General features: G+C 38.1%; 1 protein-coding gene across 16 annotated transcripts in view; it reads left to right on the plus strand.

Annotated features, from left to right (window-relative positions):
• Positions 1–14,293, plus strand: part of celf1 (cugbp, Elav-like family member 1) — a 30,168-nt gene that overhangs the window by 1,172 nt on the left and 14,703 nt on the right. For 8 of the 16 annotated variants that reach the window (XM_048184963.1, XM_048184967.1, XM_048184962.1 and 5 more), the window contains exons 2-3: positions 877–919; positions 10,344–10,466. In XM_048184963.1, the coding sequence (XP_048040920.1) occupies positions 10,363–10,466 (104 nt within the window). In that variant the 5' untranslated portion in view covers positions 877–919; positions 10,344–10,362. Of the gene's footprint in view, positions 1–876; positions 920–2,331; positions 2,400–4,798; positions 4,932–10,278; positions 10,467–14,293 lie in introns of all 16 variants that reach the window. The other 8 variants (XM_048184970.1, XM_048184975.1, XM_048184974.1 and 5 more) reach the window with 6 other exon arrangements.

Consider the following 14,293-nt stretch of genomic DNA (forward strand, 5'->3'; position numbering starts at 1 on the left):
GCTGTTCAGGACTGTCACGTGAACTATCATTTGATAAGAGCTTCATAATGCACACTTGTGCTTTCACTTCCAAGCCAAACCTTTATGTAGGTGTAATGCATAAAGCTTGAGTTGAGGAATCCGCATTACAGTCCTATAGCAGGACTAGTCTGTTTTTAATGCAGTGGACTGGACTGTGCTCTGTTGGGAACGCTTTATGTTACCAGTATTGCGACCTTCAGTTGTAGTTTGGTATAGAAACAATGAGTTATGTCTAGAATGGGAGACTTGTGGGTAAAAGCTTTTCATGGAAAGAGCAAAATAGGCTAAAAACATGCCATTGAATGAGACTGCCTGAAGACGGTCCATTTTGATTGATGTAATGGGATCTTTGGTGTTTTTGTTTAATTCTGCTGTGCTTGATAATGAACTTGGTTTCTTTAACCTAGCTGAGATTGTTGGGTGAAATTATTGGGATATTTTAGCCATAATGTTGTAATGAATATGAAGGCATGTCTGATTTTCTCCAACGAATAAATGGTATTATACAATTAGTATATAATATGGTATGAGAAAGTGTAAATTTTCTTAATGTACAGGGGCAATAGGCTATATGCTTGTATTCTGCTTTTGCATTTCATTACATAAGGCCAGTTATATCTGACCCGTTCAGTCTTTATCTGACTTTCTTGTAAGGTCTGTTTCTGTGAATTATTAAGGGAAATACCCAACTCTAATACAGGTAGTATAAATAATACACAAAGACTGAAAATTAGCCCCTGTGTTGTTCTCAGCATGATAATCTAGGTAAAGGACAGCGAGTCCAAAAATGCTGGGAATCAACAGATGTTTACTGATAAAAATGGCAGTCTAACCATACGACTGTTCTTTTTGCAGGTTGACGGGAGCAACGTTTCAGAATAGCAAGGCCACAGAGAGGGTAAGTGGATCTCACTTTTGTGTTAGTATGTATTACAATAGACTGTTTGTTAAGTGAGACATCATCATGTCATGTGTGAATGTGGGAAAGGTAGGTATTCATATTCCAAATGACTGGCACTCAGAAGAACACGATTTGACTAGAACCATCTGACAGCGCACACAAATGTTCAGCCAACAGATTAGTTTGAGAGGTCGCAAATGAGTTTATTTTCAGTTTATTTTCAAGTCTGATCACATTCCTGTTGAGAACTTCACTGTGTAAAACAAAGCAACTATTTTGATCCTTGAACTTCGGTTTCTATTCAGGTCTTTGTGATAGAAATTAGTAGCTGTGGCCTGTTTTCCTCAGACTATTTGGACGTTCAGTGCTTGTACTTCCTGGAGTATTGAAGTTGTAATGAGTTCCACCAGTGTCATATGTGTAAACTCTTACACTGCAGGTCCTCTCTTTTTTTGGATGTTTTGCTGTTAGCGTTTGGATAATTGGTGTCGAGTGTGTTTATGTCGGCTTAAATGATGTATTAGTCACACGTGGGGGTCCAATGTCATTTAGGATTTTGCACCTCCATTTCTGTCAATTTATGTCATGCTATTAGAGAGCTGCATGAAGCAAAATTGCATGAAATGAACTCTCTGTTCCTTAGTGTTTAGTGCTCAAAATTGAAGACAAACAGTTTCCTTGGTTACTTGTTAGTGCGCACACACACTCCTGAGTTGATGCTGCTATAGTGGGTCCTTCTTTGCAGTTGGATTTTTGTCCTGCATGGCAACACCTCCATTATCTGCAGCTGAGGGCTGACAGTTCCAACAGACTCTGCTCATATCTGCTCATGTTTTCAGAAGAGCGTTTGGTTGGAGAGTCTAGAGTGCAATTGTAGGCGTGAGTTTGAGCGCTTAGCGCAAAGTCAGGGGGGTTTATGTCTCCATTACAGGGGGAAGGGATGTGTGTCAGAGTGCAGGCTCTTTAAAGGAGCCATCAATCATCTACTGCTTTACCTTTAAGACACTCGTGAGGGGACTAAAATACTTGTACTGAGCCACTGAAAGTCTTCAGTTTCATTTTGTACTTAACATACTAATGCTTTCAGGCAAAAAGCTCTTTAGCTTTGACTTCTGTCAGATTTCGCTGTGGTAAGTTCATGTCAGACAGTTGCTGCACCGTGGCAGCTGTTAAATCATGACAACGCTCTCCAGGAGGGATTTACCACATGGAGGTCAGCAGCACCTGTCGGGAACATTCCTGTTTGTGCTCCTGCTAATGTGGCTAATGAATGCCATTAAATAATTATTTCTATACATTTAAACATCTTCAATAGTAATTTGAACATATTGTTACATATATCTCATTAATTTTTTTTTTCTTCTAGCATGTAGTGAAGGGACTATCTTTTATATTATGTGTCTTCACAGATTTTTCAATCACGGCATTCATTCGGTCTGCTCAGCGCCGCATGAAGTCAAGCACGTGTATTGACAAGGTATGGGTTTTAATTAAACCAATGAAGACCTGCAACCTCTTGATTGGACCAGTCTGTATCAATCACATTTTCTCCATACCATACAAGGTCACTGTATATAGCTGCTGACTCCCACCTGTGCGACGATCACCGAAGATGTTTAGGCGGCATTGTGAAACATAGTATTTGCGCACGCAAAGCAGATTTACGTGTCTAACTATTATAAGTTAACTATTATTAATTTGAGTTGTTAATTTTAACCTTTAATAATAATACTAGCTGACAGGGCTCCTGTTGAGAGAATTTTTGCCTTGAGAAAAATTAACATGCAGCTAGTTTATGACCTGATATTTATCCAAATTAATTGATATTGACTCAAGATTGTATTGTAATTGTTTAGCAAGTTTATGAATTGAAATCGTGAAATTGGTGTCAAGCACTAATAAATACAGTAGGCTACCAGTTATTGTAGCCGACTGGTCCGTGATAGACACCTGCTTTCAAATGCTCCCATGTGTATCTGCAAGCGCTCGATGAAGAGCGTCATTGATTACTATTTACAACGTTTTTGAAGCATTGATCATTGAAGCCAATCACAGACAAATCTGATGAGCGCGTGAACAGTGGCCAATCAGAGGTATTTACGAATCCACTCAACAGCGCTCAAAGCGTCACATTTTTAAAATTTCAGTAACTTGGTACCGAAGTCACCAACATCCAGAGTCTCTACTGTGAACCATCTTGCAAAATCTCTCGGTCAGATGTGACTAGAGTAGACAAACATGGTGGACGGTGGGCCAGAAGAAGTGGCGATAATAGCGTTTGGACTGCTTTTTACAGAAAATTTGTGGGGTACATTTTTTTTGGATGAAGTCATGTTATGCTTCTGTCTCCCATCACTAAGCTTTCTGATTTGGTATTGTTTTTTCTACATGACAATCTACAGAGTGTGCGCACGTTTGTCCCCCCACATTTCTGTCAGAAATCTCCCTCCAGAAATCTTTCCCAATATTTACAATTTGAGAACAGTGCAGCCCTGACGTTCTTCGGAGCAGATTCGATCACTAAACTGATTAGATAATCTGTAGAACCATCAAGACAATCTGGTCTTTAACTAGGATTGTTGGAAGGGGAGAATTGGGCCCAAAATCAGTCCGATTATCTTGTAGTGTGTGGGTGTCTTTAGTGATTGGTCTATATCAGTTAAATTTGTCTGTGCCGTTATAATATATACATTTCAGTATGCTAAGACACAGCTTGACTTTCTGTTGGACATGAATTTGAGCAGGAGTTTATTATGGTGGTCAGAGGTTGATTTGGCTGTGGTGAGAATTTTCTCCAGTTTGGCAGTGAAACGAGTGATTTTGCTGGAGGTCGATTGAGTCTCACTGTAACCATCCAAAACTGATAAACTGTTCAGAAAGAAAACAGGAAATGTCTGCAAAGCACTCTCTCTTGCCATATGGTAGGGTGTTTAAAGAGGCCATGTCATGAAAAATCTAATTATTCTTGATCTCTTGAAATAAAGCTAACTCAATTCCCTTCTCAGACCAAAAAGTCCATTTTAGTGAGACTGTCACAAAAACCACTTAGTCTGAAGTGAATTCATCCCAAAATGATTCAATTCAAATAATTTAATTCAATTTCTTCTGAAGAAACACACTTTATATGATGAATAGATTTAATTTTTCTTTTATTCACATAAACATTGATTTACGCACATGGAGCACAAATATAAGTAGACTCTAGTATTGAACTGAAATTTTGGCATTATGATAAAATCGTTGGGCCTCATTCATGAAACAGGAGCCAAACTAATTTGGTAATTAGCCGTTCTGATGTAAATTTTCATGAAAATATGTTTGTATTTTCAAAATGTTAGTTGGTACGAAAGAAATTTACACCTGTTCCCTACCACCTGTAAATGGTGTGTAAAACATTAAAACGTTCTGTGTTCTTTTAGGCAAACTCATGACGCTGTGTTTTGATGCACTGTGTACCATAATATTTCACAAATTCGTTTGCCTTGTCTTTTACATAAAACGCAGCGCTCGTCACTTTCATTGTTTACCCAGCCATCCAGTCATATTGGAGGAGGGGCGGGACAAATACTACACCAACCCTCCTACTTGTACAATGACTAAACAACAATGAAGAAGTTAATATTGCTGGTTACTGCATTTTTATATTCAGTAATGTTCTATAAAATAAGATGCAAGTAACACGTTACTGCTGTGGATATTCCAAATCATAGCAACCAAAGCGTCTCAGCTGGAAAAACGCTGCGCATCCAAAGTGCTTTCAAGCCCCACCAGCTGTCCTTTTTCAGAAGAGCACCTGACATTTTTGTTTCAGCTAGCTAAAAGGCTTTGATGGGCATGCGTTAATTTTTTTTTTTTTTTTTTTTTTTTTTATATAAGCAATATACTGGAGCCAAACCTGAGAAGGGTGTCCAGAAGATTCCACACCATTCCTGAACACATAATTTGCCTAGTTGTAATTCATAGGCTGGGATTATGGTAATTGTGAATCCGGAGGAGAGTTTTTGGAAAGGTCAGTTTTACACGCAAATTACTCTGAATTTACTCATTTACGGAAGGTTTCATGAATGAGGCCCATTTACTGGAACTTCACTGTGACAAATATTATATGTACATTTTTAAATATTTAGACCACTTCTATTATTGATTGATTATTTATATATATACACATTTCATTCAACTTCTGTTGTTAAATAAACCTAATGTAGGCCTACCTGAAGCCCTAAACCCCCTGGTTTACGCTGACATTAATATTACACTTGCTTTTTATGTTGCTAATACTACAGTAAAACACTTTCAGAAGTTGTAGGGATGCTTCCTTCTCTTAAAAAATAGAATGTGAAACATGTTGGTAACATCACTCAGTTTTTAAATATTTAAAATGATTCAGATTTATTTTACGCACTTAAAGCATTATTCTTAGCGCATTATGAATATTACGTTAACAGGTTATCGCATATCCCATTTTTCTTCAATATCGTGCAGTCTTAACATAGGCCTACTGCTGAAGAAATTATAAGGAAAAAATAACACTGCTGTATTATTAATAATAATATCAGGTTTTTTTTTTTTTTTTTTTTTTTTTGAAAAATAAACATCTAAAAGACATCTAAAAAAAACATCTAATATGACTCTCAAATAACCCAATCATAGTCATTAATGTCGGTCATTGCCGTTTAAGTTGATGCTGAAGAGCTAGTGAACACTGGTAAACTGAAGCGCTTTGCTAGTGGGTTAATAAACTCAACCAAACGCATTCTGTCTGAGATTAATTAGATATATACAACATAAAAGTAATATTACAACTTTCATGCACTCTTCCTGTGACAATGCTGAAACTTTGGCAACTAATGCACAAAGAATTTACAATTTGTTACAATAGTGTTCTCATTATGTTAAGTATATGTCAGATTTGAGCTGCACATCTTCCACTTACCTGCATTTTCTTTATCAAAGTGATTCAGCAATGACTGCGCTTTCAAATGTAGTTTCGCTTTATTTCACTGGTCTGGAGGACCGCACACTGTCCTAATGCTAACCAATCAGACCTCAGCACTACATAATGGTGAACACTGAGCTTGTGAAACTCCCAGTATGTGTGTGTGGTCTTCAGGATGATAGAATTAATGGAGGGTTCATGCACCAACGGCTGATTTTTATACCTGATCGATTTCTCTAAGCTGCTTTGGATTGTGGCAAAGATGCTTTCTGTATTTTGCAGTGCTGCTGTGAACGGCTGACGTGGGATGTTGCTCTGATCATGATGTAGTATTATACGTTGTTATTTTTGAAGTCATACAGTTAGAGGGACGAACAGGATGGAGGTAGTGTCCTATAGGGGTGGGGCCCTTTTGGAATTTCATGATTCGATTAAAGGGGACCTATTATGCCCCTTTTTACAAGATGTAAAATAGGTCTCTGATGTCCCCCAGAGCGTGTGTGTGTGAAGTTTTAGCCCAAAATACCCCACAGATATATATATATATATATATATATTTTTTTTATAGCATGTTAAAATTGCCACTTTTTGGCGTTGAGCAAAAACACTGTTTTTGTGTGTCCCTTTAAATCCAAATGAGCTGCTGCTCCCGGCCCCCTTTCAAGAAGAGGGCAGAGCTTTAAAACATCATGCCACAACAAAACAGGATCTCATGAACTGAAAATGTCAGAAACTGTCAGTAGCAGCATTCAGCCTTTTATGTTCGAACCGGAGTCAGACAATGATCTTACAGAGCCAGAGAATATATGCTGCATGGAGATAGAACAGGTATAGTTTAGTTTAATTACGGTTATAACTTATGTTGTCATCTTGCTTTTATCCTACAAGCCTGTTGTACCAGACCCATCTGAATGATGGCCAAAACTTTACTGATGAGTTTTATGAAGTTTATTGTATCACACAAAAGATGAAGCGTCCGTTTTTACTCAAGTAAATCACAGCATTAAAGTCTTATCCATAAACTCTCTCTCCCCCTTGCATTATCATCAACATACACAGCGAATTACACAAAAACACTTGCTCTCACCTTCATTACTGTTCATCCTTACATCCAACAACAAAACACCTGAGTTGCTTACGAGACATTCTTGTTGCTACAGCTGCTCCTACCTGGAGAAAATGGCAACATTGTACAACTCGCTCTGGTCAGAAACCATGCTAATGCAGCAGAGTCCGTCAACAGTCGTGGACTGGGTCTGAGCAATATGTTGTCAGACTGCTCGAAAATGAAAATGGCTTGTTCTGAGACACTGTGTTTATGATTTATGGGGATTAAAAAAAGGAGTGGGTGATTATTCGTATTTTGATTCGATATATGCATAGATTTGATTTTAGATTTGAATCTAAACATGTTTTTTTAATTTAAAATTGTATGTATTCCTTGAAGCCCCCCCTCCTTATATAAGAAAAGCTCTGCCCCCAATTGATTAAAGTTTAATTACAGCTATGAGTTATATTTAATATCAAAGTTTTGTTTAATTATTTTTCAATCTCATGTTGTAGTTCTACTTCAATCAATTTATAATATCTAAATATTTTACAATTTCATAATAAATTACATTTCCTGCATTTTAATTTTTTAGGATATTGGTAATACTAGTTAAATTATTTATTTGTTCACTTTGCTTTGCATTGTCTATTATATTGCGTTTTTAAGGGGCTTGTTTTGCTTTTTTTTGTGATATCTGGCAACCCTTCACTGTGGCCTTAATGAAGAGAGGGAAGAGAGCAGAAGGAAAGCAGCAGTATGCAAACTGAAAAGCAGCTACTGTTAGTAGTTATTTAATAAGGTAGTCTGCTTTATTATAAGGTGAACTGCATTATTATTTATTTACTCAAGCCCGGTTGAACTGAGACGGTGCCGTTGCTCAGCCTTTTAAATTCGCCTCTCATGGCGTGAGCATGCGTGAGTCTTGTGCATCATTTAAAATGTGCTTATCAGCTGGTTCTGATCAGTGGTCAATCTTTTGGAGTTAGAAAAATATAATACTCGGCGCCCTGTTGCATTCTTAATATTTAGTGATTCAGCCTCAGATACAGGATATCTTAATTCGCTTTTACATAAGGTATTGTTCGTTACCACCACGTTGAACCTATGCGTTGAACGCATGCGTGTAAAAAAAAAAAAAAAAAAAAAGCTTGACGTGTGCCTGGAATTATACATTATTTAATGATATTAATTTAATATTGATATTGGACCTATTGTTGTCAAGTAAGCCTAATTTGTCACCTGTTGCAAGCCTGTGCACGATCTAAACTGTCCTGGTGCTGCACTTTGTTCCGTCAACAACATTATTTTGAATTATGAATCGATTTTAATCGGTAGAGGACAGAATCGTGATTCATATGTAAGTCTTCTTTTTTTTTTTTTTCTCTCTCTCTCTCTCTCTCCCCACCACTAGTGCCTTATACTGATGTGTGGTTCATAAATGTCCATCTATACCCCTTTCTCTGATCGGTCAGCTGTGTGTGTGTGTGTGTGTGTGTGTGTGTGTGTGTGTGTGTGTGTGTGTGTGTGTGTGTGTGTGTGTGTGTGTGTGTGTGTGTGTGTGTGTGTGTGTGTGTGTGTTGTATTCTCAGCTGCTGGGTCGTTCCAGAAGCTTCGGTATAACTCCATTTGTCCACAGTGCTCTCTGTCTGTGCCGGTGTTCGAGAGTGAGTTTGTTGTTAGATGAACTGTGCTGACCATATGCTCTGCCTCCCTTCCCTCCTCCTCCCCTTCCACCCCAAAGGCCTATAACACTGCCTTACATAGACAGTCCATGAATAAGCCACATAATCACTCAGCACAGCAGTCATTAAAACATGGTATGGCCTGTGGTCTTGGAACATCCTAGCTACTCTCCCAGGGTCAGAAGCCACATCACAGCTGCATGGCACAGATGCATGGCAAGGGAAGATAAATTATTGATGTGCACAGTGTTGGGAAGCAGGCAGCTAACCAAAAGTTGCGGCGCTACTAGTTGTAATTCAGAAATAGTGTAGCCTTTTGTTATCAAGCTTGTTTTTGTTTTTGTTTTTTCCACCTAAATGTTGCATTTGCTGTTTTAATGGCTGGAATACACTACATGACTGTTGCTCAGATTTTTGCCCTGATTTACAGTATGGACAAGTTGATGCTAGTTGTCAGAAGTTGGAGACAGTCTGCAGATTTGAGCTGACAGATTTCACAGAAAACTGTGTACTAGAGTTGTGAAAAGTACTGACTTCGATACCATGTCAGTACTGAAATTTAAAAAATGTGATGCTTTGAGCGCTGTTGAGCAAATTCGTAATTTGACAATTGGCCATTGTCAAATTTCAAATTCAAACACTTCGGTGTGCTTTCAAACGCTCCTGTGCGTTGATCATTGTAGCCAATCACAGACCTATCTGATGAGCGTGTGAACATAATGGTCAATCAGAGGTGTTTACGAATCCGCTCAATGGCGCTCAAAGCGTCACGTTTTTAAAATTTCAGTACCGATTGGTACCGAAGTCAGTTCTTTTGACAACTCTTCTTTTGTTTTTTAGCTTCAAAGTTTGATTTCATCTAGTCGGAGGTTATAAAACATTTTTGATATTGAGCCGATTTTAGAACACATTGTTTTCATTTGTTATGCGTCTCCTAGCAACAAAGCACGCGTTTTTGAGTGAGTTTGTTCTGTTCGTAATGACTTGAAAGTCTGATACGGTGTGGTCCTTAGTCATTTAGTGTATGATGCCCAGTTTTTCCTCTAACTATTTACAAAGTTAGCAAATATATGATGCGTATTGTTTTAAAATCTGTTGTTAAAGGCCCCTGTTATTACATGGCCTGGCACAATGTTCCTGGTTGTTTCACCCTGATAGTGAGCCTATGCACTATTTCTGTCTGTATTATAAACACTGATATTATGTTACTGATGTATCCGTTGTATTTACTTTGACCTGATATATTTGATCTGATATGTGAATCTTTTTTGCTACTGGTAGTGTATGTGAGATTTTGTTTCTCAACAGAGAAAGAATATTTTACACAGTGCTGTTACAGCAAAGTACATTGAAAAATATACTTTGGGCCTAACATCTGGTTTGGTCTGAGCTTGAATTCTAATTTTAATGAATTCTGACCTATGGAGACCATTTTTTTCCCCTTTGAATGTGAAAAACCTTTGCGTTTGAGCTTCTACAAACTGATTACCTCCAATGAAAGTGAGAACAGCTTCCTCTCAGATTATAGTCTGTCATTTACATGATTTTGTACAGATCATCCAGGAAGTGCCTTCTCACTCTCCTACATATGTGTTTTCTGTGTGCATGCAGTTTTTGTGACATGAGGTTTGCATGCTGTCTATTCTGTCAGAAGACGTCTCTCTTGTTCTTTCTTTTTCCCTTCCAGTTTGTGTTTACCTGTGTATGTGTGTCTGATGTGTGTGTCCTGTAATGTTTGGTGTGTTTCTGTAGCATTTAACAAAGTCACTGGATGGATAGCATCGACGCTGAAGCCCTCTACCTGACCACAGCGCAGATCGGGCAACCTCAATGCGAGCTTTCCCTTCCTGCTGTGGAAGTACCTGCCCTTGGCGGGTAAGAACACATACACTCCACATCCTTTTACCCCAGGGGTGTGAGGATACCCTCCATCTACAGGTTTTCCTCAGTGGGAAACGAGTCTTTCAAGCAGCTTCTCTTTGAAGCTGAAACGAGAAGAAAAAATAACTTGCTCTTACTTTGTCATTGCTCCTTTTTCTAAATGGTAAGCATACCTGCAGTGAGCAGCACACCAGATGTCACTGCATGACTAGCGATGATGTCATCATGGCCTATTTAAATATCTGACAGACCGTTGATGAAGAAAAAAATGATTACATTCTGATTAATTGCTAAAACATTTTTGGAAGCATGTTTCTTTTATACGTTCCTGTATAAATGATTTATTTAAATTTTCTAAAATGAATAAGCATTTTATGAACTATATAACTTGTTTTTATTTTTTTATTTTTTATTTTTTTGGCAATTAAGGTGTTGTTTTAATGTTATTTGTTGTACTTATTATAGGTCCATTGGTGTTTTTGTGCTAAACAAGACCAAATAGTAGACCTCAGCCTGCCTGTAGCTTGTTTTGTTTGACGCCTTTTACTGCGAGCTTATAACATGACCCTTGTTGCATGACCCTATAGCAGCCCGTTCCTCCCTCTCTTCCGCCACCCCTCCATGCTGGAACAGTGCACTGTTCGTGGCCCGCTGCCGGAACACGATTGTGTCCCGGGGGCTCTTCAGCTCAGGGATTACCAGAGAGCTGCCTGTCCCCATTCATTCCTGCCGCTCACTCACGCTTATCAGCATCAATCTGACACTTTATTTATCTGACACTGCACTCCGTTCTGCTTTGCTAAGAGAAAAACTCACAAAAAAGTCCCCCTCCATCAGCACTTTCCTTTGTGGGAGCAGGGGTGCAGCTTTTAGTTGCCTGTCGGGCCTGTCCTAATCCTCAGTCCCAGCCCAGTGACCAGAGCTACGGCCTGTGTTTGTCATCCAGCACAGTGCCGAGCCTCATCGTTGTCTCTCTTTGCTCCATGTCGATTTGAGTTTTGTGGGGTCTAATCAGCCTCCATGAGGTGTACGCTTTCCTTTCTCTCCCAGCTGTTCCCATGTCACTTCTTACGACTTCTGAACCTTGAGAGACATTGTACTTGACGGAAAGTTGCTGTGGTTGTTTTAGTGTTTAAGTGTGAACAAGTCTGCTGTTTTTGTGGATTCTGTCAGTGTTCATTTGAGACTTACTGATTGGTGAAGTGCTGAAGAAAATGGCTTCCTTTAAGCTGGATTTTCTACCAGAGATGATGGTGGACCATTGCAGTTTGAGTTCCAACCCAGTGTGAGTACAGACTGTTCAGCTTGGCATAACTTGATTTTGGGTTTCACTCTAATATCTTAAGTTCTCCTTTTGATAGATGTTGACTGTATTAAAGGTGGAATATATCTTTATGAAGTTCAGGGACTGTTTAATTTCATTAATTAGGATGGTTTGTAAAATCTAATGAGTGATTTAATGGTTTGTTTACTACTTATTCTGAGCTGAAAGGCCAGTGATTATAAATGTCAGGCAGTATTTTCAGTGTTAAGGAGCTGAAAGTCAATGCCATTAGAAGTCTACAGTGAGGGATGGTAGTTCATGTTTACAACATAATCCTGTAGTAAAAACATTGTTTTTATATTATTAGACTGTATTTGGACGTTTCATAATCTCTGTACTGCTGCCCAAGAAAAACATAAAAAGGATGTTAAAAATCTGGAGAGTAGGATGTTTTATATGATTGAAGCATTATAAATTCTTGTTTGTGTGGTCTCATCTTGGAAATATTTCTCATAGTCAATGATTTATTCACTCATGATGATCAGGTTTAACATTCTCAACATTTTTTTAAAAGGAAAGTGAAATCCTTGTTTTACCTCTTGCTCTGCCATCTTGAGTGGCTGTTCTGTGTCTGTTATAGAATAAGATGTATTGCCCTTGATATTATATATAGGTTTACATATGAAATACAAGAGTTCATTCTTTGCTGTTGCAGGATGCTTCAATAAAACGTTTCAGTGTTTTGTCTTATTAAAGTCACAAGGGTTGTTTGTGATTCTCACTGTGAGATTTTACAAACTCAAAGGGAACAATTTAACCAAGAACAGGGCTAGAAACTGTTGACAGAGCTAGAGCTATGGTAAATTGCCTTCTCTGTCTTCTCTTTTTGTGTTACGTAAGATGCAGAGTTAATTGTTGCTAATGGTCTTCAGATTGAAGGCTGCATTCATATACTATTCATATTAATTTGCGTCAGTGGGAAAGAGATGACTACCACCTTGATTATCTCTTTCTTGTTTGTCAGATTGTTCTTCCATTCAGGTTTAGTAGTTTTTGTTGAATCAGTAGAATCTTCTCCAACAATGTGTTCTGATGTTTTTTGACTGGCTTCTTCCCAACAGTCAGGAACTGGTCAGTTCACTTGGAAAGAATTTTCAATCCTAAAATGTTTTCATCCCAGTGAACACCCAATGTTCCTCTGGTGCAGATTGGATGATCTTAGACAATCTGTTATCTGCTTGTCTGAACAAGTTCTGGTTGCTGGAAAATCGACAAAGTGGAAGGTTTTATAAGCTCTGCTGTCCTCTGATCAATAAAAGCCATTAATCTGGCTTTTAGCTGCTGGCTAATGCTGCTCTTTGTCAGCAGGACAATGCTGTGTTTTCTTAAAGTGGTCTGTCACTCCACTGATCAGCAGCTGCTAAAGAGAGTGATGAAGCTGTGCTTCAGGCCTGTCCAGTGACGTCACTCACTGCTTCCCCTCATGCTCCGCTCTGTCAAGCAGTATTGTCTTTTAACTCATTGTCATCATCATTCATATATATATATATATATATATATATATATATATATATATATATATATATGTTTGTTTTTTTTTTTTTTTTGGAGATATGAAATTTTTCTTTTCTCTTTTTAATATCCTTTTTTTGTGGTTTATCCCCTTAGCATTCCTGTAAAATTGGCCTAAGAAAAGGCATACCAAAAGTAAATTGCATGCTGTTCTTGAACCATTTGGAGTATATGCATGCTTTTGGTCTCTTTTGAAAAGTATGTGTACTGCGGGTGGTACAGTGGAACACTAACAGGTTATTGATTTAAGTCCAAATCTATTTTCTAAATCCATGTTATTCTCTCTCTCTCTCTCTCTCTCTCTCTCTCTCTCTCTCTCTCTCTCTCTCTCTCTCTCTCTCTCTCTCTCTCTCTCTCTCTCTCTCTCTCTCTCTCTCTCTCTCTCTCTCTCTCTCTCTCTCTCTCTCTCTCTCTCTCTCTCTCTCTTTTTTTTTTTTTTTCTCTCTTTTTTTGAGTGCAACACCCATGTTTCAACAATCAACAACTGATTTATAGAACCAATCCCTTTTTTTTTTTTTTTTTTTTTTTTTAATCTTACACTCGGATGTTTGTCACGATATGCTTCCGTTTCATCACGACTTAAAATCCAGTTAGTTGTAAACTATTAGTGCATGAACATTTTTCAATTGTTGCTTGCCTGAAATCTTGTGTAGCCATTTAAGGCTTCATATGTTGTTTGAGAAGGGATTTTACTTTTTTATGTTTGCACTTCACGTAATGGCTGAAGAATTATAATGCTGTGAATGCTTTAGGACTGCGTTTTCTGCTAGCTTGCATTGCTAATCACTAGTAAACATAAGGCAACAGTAACATTTAATTAATTAAGTAAAGTTTTTTCATAAGAGAACCATTTTACACCACTGCTCTGCAGCATTTACAATTTTTATTCACAGCTACAGTTTTAAACCGAATCAAAATTGAAAAGAAACTGTATCTGAATGATCATGTTTGCGTATGGACCAGTGGTCAACCAATATGGGCTTTT

The sequence above is a fragment of the Megalobrama amblycephala genome, linkage group LG3 (assembly GCF_018812025.1).
Source record: "Megalobrama amblycephala isolate DHTTF-2021 linkage group LG3, ASM1881202v1, whole genome shotgun sequence".
Lineage (NCBI taxonomy): Eukaryota > Metazoa > Chordata > Actinopteri > Cypriniformes > Xenocyprididae > Megalobrama > Megalobrama amblycephala.